Source organism: Prionailurus viverrinus, chromosome C2 (genome assembly GCF_022837055.1).
Source record: "Prionailurus viverrinus isolate Anna chromosome C2, UM_Priviv_1.0, whole genome shotgun sequence".
Classification (NCBI taxonomy): Eukaryota; Metazoa; Chordata; class Mammalia; order Carnivora; family Felidae; genus Prionailurus; species Prionailurus viverrinus.
The window spans coordinates 77,392,625-77,401,437 of NC_062569.1; the positions used below are offsets into that span (position 1 = coordinate 77,392,625).

At 42.5% G+C, this 8,813-nt stretch overlaps 1 protein-coding gene across 2 annotated transcripts in view; it reads right to left on the reverse strand.

Annotated features, from left to right (window-relative positions):
• Nucleotides 1-240, reverse strand: part of LIPH (lipase H) — a 54,082-nt gene extending 53,842 nt beyond the window's left edge. The window contains exon 1 of one of the 2 annotated variants that reach the window (XR_007155485.1): nucleotides 19-240. Coding sequence is in view for 1 of the 2 variants with exons in the window: in XM_047874204.1 (XP_047730160.1) it covers nucleotides 19-67 (49 nt within the window). In the remaining variant the exon portion in view is untranslated. The remainder of the gene's footprint in view (nucleotides 1-18) is intronic. The other variant, XM_047874204.1, reaches the window with a different exon arrangement.
• Between the last annotated feature and the right edge of the window lie 8,573 nt (nucleotides 241-8,813).

Here is an 8,813-nt window from a genome sequence, read left to right on the forward strand (position 1 = left end):
ATTCACTAAATGACCTACCTGTTTTCACCAAGCAGATCAAACCGAAGAAGAAGGATAATCTCAGCATATGGAAACTGGAGAGAGTGTGTGTCACATTCACAAGAATAATTTCCTTTGCAGAGCCTTGGAGTTTCCACTGAGGGCTTTGCTCAGAGGGAGCTCAGATAACTAACTACACCAGAGGTGTGGTGACAACAGGAAGTTCCCGAGGGACTGCAGGCGGGTCCCAACCCTTTCAGGATATTTGACTCCTCCTCTTTTCAGTGGAAGGTCGAGTACTTTCCACCTTACACAATTTTATGCACATCTTTTTTTTTTTAATTTTATGCATATCTTAATATTATAATGTGTATTTGTAGAATGACGAGTTCAAAATAGTTTCATTCTTTGTGGGCGGTTTATTAGTGGCTTGGCTTGGTATGTTGAAATCAAGTGTGATCTGAGATATTTGCCTCCCTGTTCTTGTGAATGAAACAAATCAATGAGTATCCTGTTGGTCTGTGTCCACAAAACTACTTTTTATGTTAATTCACACACGCATTCCTCATCAGGCAGTCTTTATATTTTGTTAAGAATATTTCATTAAGTCCATTCATATACCTGTATATGTCCAGATACGCTTCAGATTAAAGGAACATTTTTATGGCATTATACATATTTTTATTTCTTCCTATCCAGAGCCTATCTCTCCTTCACCCTTGCCTCCTACTTTCTAAAGGAAAATTAAATGCAAAAGCTTTAAATAGAGAGTTTTGCCAGAATCCATCCACTTCAGTGTTGGAAGTAACTGAACTTGTGTTCTCCTGGCTATGAGGTAATTTAATTACCTTTCTGGTGGAAGGACTTGTAGCAGTCACTCAGGCTTATGGGGGGGGGGGGGGGAATGGGAGCAGGGGAGGGGGGCGGTGGTCTGATGAGCTGAAACATGCATTTATAAAGAAAGACACAAACAATTTAAAGAATACATTGTGGGGCGCCTGAGTGGCTCAGTCGGTTAAACGTCCGACTTCGGCTCAGGTCATGATCTTGCGGTCCGTGGGTTCAAGCCCCGTGTTGGGCTCTGTGCTGACAGCTCAGAGCCTGGAGCATGTTTCAGATTCTGTGTCTCCCTCTTTCTCTGACCCTCCCCTGTTCATGCTCTTTCTCTGTCTCAAAAATAAATAAATGTTAAAAAAAAAAAAAAAAAAAGAATACATTGTTATCCAGGGCATCAGGCAAAAGCCACTAGTCATTTAGCATTGTCTACCTGAAATACACATTTATGAAGCAAAGTTATCTCTCATAGAAGTTTATCGGTTTTCTGTGTCTGCATCCCATTCGAATAGCAGGGGATTCCTTGCGGGAAGTAGATTCCAGCAGTGCTTCCCAAAGAATCAGTACATCAGATTTCCCCTGCTGGGGGGTGGGGGGGTGGGGTGGGGGGTTCAGAGTATTGCATATGGATTCTGTGTCACACCTCAGACCTAATGAAGGCCAAGACCCGCTAGCAGTGGTTCAAATCCCACATCTTCCACTCACTAGTTGTGTGGCTTAAAGCAAAACATTTCCATTCTTAATTTTTCTCAACTGTAAAATGAGGAAAACAAAAGCAGGTATCTCACAGGGCTGTTATTCGGATTAAATGAGCTAATATGAGTAAACTTCTTAGCGTTACAGTCTGCTACCAAGGTAAGCTTACTCAGCACTTGGTAACTATGTTACTTAAGTGGTTACACAGTCTACACCTTTCCCTTCTGTCAGAAGACAGTCTGCACAGTGCTGAGAAGAGGGGTCAGGTGGATTTTAGGAATGGAGGGCACCTGATAGCAGTGATGCTTCAGGTAAATGACTTTAGTCAGTACTGTAGTGTATTTTTTTTTTTTTTGTCTCCTGCTGGAGAAATAAATTAGGGATACATAAATAGGAAAAACAAATAGGTGGCCTGCTAGCTTTTTTAGTTTTCCATTTGCAGTAAGCTTTACTGGTTTGGTAACAACTGCCCTCTGGAACAAATGGAGAATTGTTCCACATTCTCTTAGGAACCTGTTGTGGAATGCACTGTTGGGTCAGTGTACTTGTCTGATAAATATTTGTTGAGCTCCTATCAGTTTAGTACCACGCAAAGTCTTTATCTAGACAGAGCCAATGTACATTTTCCTGGAAACCAGCCAATTATGGGAATAAGAATAATTTCTGTTGGGAGGGCTTTTTGTGTTAGTATTGATTTTCCTGCCAGTAGGCACACAAGTTTTCCTACAACTTCCTAGCTGTCTGTGCTTTTCTACTTCCAGCATTCAAAATAGCACAAGGTATCAACGGGAGGACCCATCCTCTCAAGAAGAGAGAGTTAGAAATATCAAATATGAAAAAACAGAAAACATTTCAAAAGATGGAGGGAGAGGAAAGTGAGGGAGAATTGGAGAATAGGGAATCTTTGAGAGGTGAATTCGTTCTGTCGCCTGCTTGTGGTGGGGGTTACAGCAATCTACACAGGTGATAAGATTGCATAGAACCCTGCGCGCGCTCGCGCGCACACACACACACACACACACACACAAGTGCATGTAAAACTGGTAAAATGTAAATAAGATCTGTAGATTGTACTAATGTCAATTTATTGGCTTTCATAGTGCATTCTAGTTATGTAAGATGTTACAATTGGGGGAAACTGACCGGGGGTCCATGGGACATCCCTGTACTATTTTTGCAGCTTTCCGTGAATCTATAATTGTTTCAAAATAAAAGTTTTTAGGGGTGCCTCCGTGGCTCTGTTGGTTAACTGTCCTACTCTTGGTTTCAGTTCAGGTCATGATCTCAGGGTTTGGTGACATCACAGAGCCTGCTTGGGATTCTCTGTGTCTCTCACTCTCTGCTCCTCCCCTGCTCACTCTCTCTCTCTCTCTCAGATAAATGAACATTTAAAAAGTAACTAAAAGTTTTTCAAAGTTCCAAAAGATGGGGTAACTCATAACTATTTGAATGTTAACATTTACTCAAAGGTATCCTGAGGAAAACCATGTCTTTATTTCTCATCATCATCATCAATCAATTTTCTTCATACGATGATTCTGAAAAATGACCACAACTCAAGAATAACACAGTTTGCCTCATTTCCAATTTAGTATTATGTATTGGCTTTTTTTCTTCTTCTTAACCTAGAAATCACTTGCTACAGAGAGCAGATTAGAAAGGGGGCAGGCAAGCTTCCAAATGCGTGGACAGGAAAAACAGGTATGGAAGTGTAATGAACTGAAGGGAGATGTTTTTATAACTCTCATTGGCTTCAGCTGTCAGGAAAGGTGACCTATGTCCTCTCTCACCCTGGTTTAATGCTCTAAGCTGGTATATGACTCACTATCACATAGAATTTTGTCCTTTCATCTGCTTCAGTGACCCCACAATCTCACTAGCTGTTCACGTTTGGAGAAATAAATGTTTCCTTGATTCATTTTCTACAAGGAGATCAGGGTAACTTTCCCCTAATCCGTGTATTTGTTTCATGTCTTCATTCCTTCATTTATTGAACATTTCTCAAGCTTCTATTTAAAAAAATAATGAGGAGAAAATAGGGGATGGCTCCTTCTCACAAGGAGACAGACATATTAATGATACTAGTAATACTGATATAGAGTTACGGATACACCTTCCATAGAACCGAGGAGGAAGCAGTAAGTTGCTGGGAATCCCACGGGGAGGGGCCGTGGAAAAAGCTTCACACAGGACATCCTTTTTGAGCTGGATTCTAAAGACTAGGTAGGAGCCTGTGAGGTGAAGAAAGTAGAGGAAAAGCAATTCAGGCAGAGGGAACAAACTTGGAATTATAAAAGAAGTGTGGATTGCCAGTTTGGATGGATGCATAGGGAAATGATAAACTAACTTGAAGTCAGGGTAGGAGGCACTCTGCATGCCATGCTTAAGATAGTGGATTTTATCTTCAAGGCAGCAAGAACGTAAGTTTTTTTTCCTGTTCACTTCTTTGTATGTTAATATATTAGTATCATGTAATACAAATAAACATAATAAATAATATATGCCACAATAATATATAACAAATGTAAGAAATAATATATAGAGAGAATAACACATTTAGGTTAGCTTATTAACTTTTTTTTTTTGTAGTTTATTACAAAACAGGAGGGAAAATGTCTGTATACTACTTTCCTGGCCTAAGAAGTATTCTTCATGGAATAGAGCTACCTTGTTTTAGAAACCATGACTTCCTGGGGCACCTGGGTGGCTCAGTCACTTAAGCTTCCGACTTCAGTTCAGGTCATGATCTAACAGTTCCTGGGTTGGAGCCCTGCTTCCGGCTCTGTGCTGACAGCTCAGAGCCTGGAGCCTGCTTTGGAGTCTGTGTCTCCCTCTCTCTCTGCCCCTCTCCTGCTGGCGCTCTGTCTCTCTCTGTCTTTCAAAAAATAAATAAACGTCAAAAAAAAAAAAAAAAGAAAGAAAGAAACCATGATTTCCTTACAAACAATGTATCAAATAAAATAAATGCAAGTCCAGCACTTTCAATAACTGCTTGTTTGCAGAGTGCTGCCCAGAGCATTTCAAGGATAGAAGGCTCTAGCAAGGCCTGTATGCACACTGGCAAGACAGAGGCAAATGCTTTTATTAGTTAAAAGTTCATTTCAAGGGGCGCCTGGGTGGCGCAGTCGGTTGAGCGTCCGACTTCAGCCGGGTCACGATCTCACGGTCCGTGAGTTCGAGCCCCGCGTCGGGCTCTGGGCTGATGGCTCAGAGCCTGGAGCCTGTTTCCCATTCTGTGTCTCCCTCTCTCTCTGCCCCTCCCCCGTTCATGCTCTGTCTCTCTCTGTCCCAAAAATAAACATTGAAAAAAAAAAAAATTAAAAAAAAAAAAGTTCATTTCAAAAAATAAAAAATTTGGGGGTAGTGCCAATATTGAACATCCGTTGGTACCACGTATTTTATTTTATTATTAAAAAAACATTTTTTTAAATGTTTATTTATCTTTGAGAGAGAGAGCAACAGAGTGCAAGCTGGGGAGGGGCAGAGAGCAGGAGACACAGAATCAGAAGCAGGCTCCAGGCTCTGAGCTATTAGCACAGAGCCCGACATGGGGCGCAAACTCAAGAACCGTGAGATCATGACCTGAGCCGAAGTCAGACCCTTAACTGACTGAGCGACTCAGGAACGCTGGTAGCACATATTTTAGATTTATTTGGATCTAAAATATTATTATTATTAGAACCAGGTTTCTGTTTTTATGTTTACTTAGCTGGCTTCCCAAGCACTGGTCATGAGAATCTTGTACCCATAGTTGAAGTCAGATCACTCCAAACATCTGGAATTTGATTAAAATCAACCCAACCACTTTTAGGATATGGTAACAGAAAACCACAAATTTAATTTATACATTTACTTTCCTTAATAAATAAGAACACTATAAATTTACCTTCCTTAGCAACAACAGCCACAGCAGAGAACAAAACAACAACAAAAGGCAACACAAGAGAGATCACCCTGCAAATAGATAGAAAAGGGACAGAATACAAGAGGAGGTGGCTTTTGGGAAGGCCTGAGAAGTGATCAGTATGTTTGATGGGCTTGGAGAGGAGAAAAGGCGGATCCATGGAGAATGCAGGAAAGTGTAGGATGTGGAACTGACAAATTAAATGGCTTATTAGATAACTGAAGGAAGAAGAGGGAAGAGAAACATTAAGCACTTAGCCATGCGGGATGCTGAAGTCAGTCCTTCACGTACGTAAGCACATTTAACTGGCCCACAGATCTGAGAGGCAGATTTGATTAACCCTATTTTATAGATTAGAAAATAGGCTCAGATACTTCTTCACAAGGCAGGCCAAACCTGAAGTTAATGTGAGCAACTTTTCTAATAAAATCTAGGACAAGGAACTACACTTGCTTTGGGATAATAAGGCCAAGGTTATTATTAGACTGAATAAGATCAAAGTCCTCATTATTAGGAGGATACGTTTTTCTTGAATACCAGAGTTGGTCCCCAGAAGGAAATTAATATTTAGGGTGATGAGCTATGTTGGATTTTAGGTACATTAAGCCCAAACCAACAGCATCTCACCTATGGGCTTCAATCTACTTCTATCAAATGGACCAGAGTTCGGGCAGGGGTCAGCAAAACCAAAGCTGACAATAAATCTATTAATACTCTGAGAATGCTGGTAAAGGGAAAATGTTCAGGACTGAGCAATGAATTGGAGGGCTGGGTCTTTATTGTTCTGTGGAGGAGAGGTAGGTTTTGAGGAAAATTGGGATGGACCCTGGAAAGGCTTGAAGGAGAGGATCTCAGCAAGAGGAAGAGGAGGAGGAGGAGGGGAGGGGAAGAGGGAAGAGAAGTTTTTTGTTGTTTTTTGTCAACAAAGTTTTTGTTGTCATTTTGTTTTTCAGAAAATTGGGCAATAGTTTAGGATAGCCTAATGAAAACTTAAGCAATGAGGATGTGCCCCTCCAACAGTACATGGGTGCAAGTTATCCAAACCTCAATGTCCTTAGTTCTCCATATGGCTTTGGTTTTCTCCTCTAGCCCTCTGGTGAAGAGTTCCTGAGTCCAGGAATGGGTGCAACAGTGGTGGGTTTGGAGTAAGCGTGGTCCCACTCCTTGACCACTGGATGGGCATCGGCCCATGCCTCTTCTGGGGATGATAGGACAGCGAGCGCACCAAGTGGCAAAATGTCAGGTGCAGGCGGTGGCTGGCAGTTGCTGCACTCGAGAGTTACTGCTTCCTGATGAGGCCCAGAGATTCGACTGAGGTAATTCCAAAGCCCTCCACTTTTCATAGAGGGGGTCTAACATTTCAGCATTAGGTATGCGCAGGTGCTATTAGTGAGGGAGGAAAAAAAAATGTGTTGTACTGGAGTGGCCTGAGACTTGGTGTCAATCTTTCTTAAATCTTGGTGGCCCAAACCTGAGATACGCTGCTATTCTAAAGCACCTTGCAGTTTTCCCATTTATGTTTTGAACAGAGACTGCTCTTTTGTCTCCGAAAATCCCTTTGCAATGCTTGAGTGTTCTTTTTGGTTCAGTGAAGGCAAAGGCCATCTTTTATAGTGGAATGGACACATGGGACACAGCTCAAGTGCTGTGCATAATAATGCCATGGTAGACTATTTTTTTAAGTTAACTGGGAGTCCAGCCTGAAATAGGTTGGAGTAGAGGTGGAGAGAAAATTCTCTTCTGTTGGTGGCTTGTAAAAGAGTGGAGAGATGACCTTGAGGGGAGTAAAGTCCTTCTGGGAGGCAATGAGCAATGGACTACGGATGATAATAGCCACTTCTAAATCTTCTGGTCTTTGCTTTCCAAATTACCCAGAGAGGGGCCACACAGCAGTCTTGTTCTACATTCCCATCATAGCTTAAAGCAAACTTTCACAATGTTCAGAGCCCATGATGGCCTGCAAATGAAGAAGGAGGATGTCCTCGAATTCCTTGCAGCAGGAACCCACTTAAGTGGCACTAACCTTGACTTCCAAATGGAACAGTACACCTACAAAAGGAAAAGTGATGGGATCTACATCATAAATCTGAAGAGAACCTGAGAGAAGCTTCTGCTGGCAGCTTGTGCCATTGGAGCCTTGAAAACCCAGCTGATGTCAGTGTCATATCATCTGGGAATACTGGCCAGAGAGCTGTGCTGAAGTTTGCTGCTGCTACTGGAGCCACTCCTTGATGCTGGCTGCTTCACCCCTGGAAACTTCACTAAGTAGATCCAGGCAGCCTTCCTGGAACCGAGACTTCTGGTGGTTACAGATCCCAGGGCTGACCACTAGCCTCTCACAGAGGCATCTTATGTTAACCTGCCTACCATCGCTCATGTAACACAAACTCTCCTATGTGCTATATAGACATTGCTATCGCTTACAACAAGAGAGCTCACTCAGTGGATCTGATGTGGTGGATGCTGGCCTGGGAAGTTCTGCACATCTGTGGCACCATCAGGTCCTACCTGTCTCTTCTTCTACAGAGATCTTGAAGAGATTGAAAAGGAAGAGCAGCTTCCTGAGTTCACTGCTACTCAACCTGAAGCTGCAGACTGAACTGAAGGTGTGCAGGTGCCCTCTATGACTATTCAGCAGTCCTCTAATGAAGACCGGAGTGCTCAGCCTGCCAGTGAAGACTGTTCTGCAGCTCCCACTGCTTAGACCACTGAATGGATAGGAACAACACCGAGTGGTCTTAAGCTGCTTTTCTACAACGGCAAACAAAATGGAATAGGATTGATGGAAATGAAACAGTTTCTTAAAAAAAAAACCCACAAAACTTCTAGTCTTTCTATTCTCAAACTTTCATTAACAGTCTGGTGTTGGGGTGCCTGGGTGGCTCAGTCAGTTGAGCGTCCGACTTCGACTCAGGTCATGATCTCACAGCTCGTGGGTTCGAGCCCCGCATCGGGCTCTGTGCTGATGTCTCAGAGCCTGGGGCCTGCTTCAGATTCTGTGTCTCCCTCTCTCTCTGCCCCTAACCCACTCACATTCTGTCTCTGTCTCTCTCAAGAAATAAATAAACATTAAAAAAAGTAAAAAAAAAAAAACAAAACACCAGTCTGGTGTTAACTGTGTTTTGGAGAATTAAGGAAGGGGCTATGTCCACATTTAGGATTTGGTTCCACTCTCTAAGAACTGCCTCCCATATGCCCAAGCCAGAGTGGTGATAGCCACAGGTGGTTCTGGAGCTCTAGGTGGTATCTTGCACCAGAATTCCAGAACACTTTATTGAGTACAGGATGAGGCTGTAATGGGGAGTGCCTGTGTTAAGTTCAAGGAAGCCTGAAGTCTGGCCTTAACTAAATCAGAGGTAAAGGTCAAGTGTAGTCAGGGATGGATTTGTGGGGCCAGAAA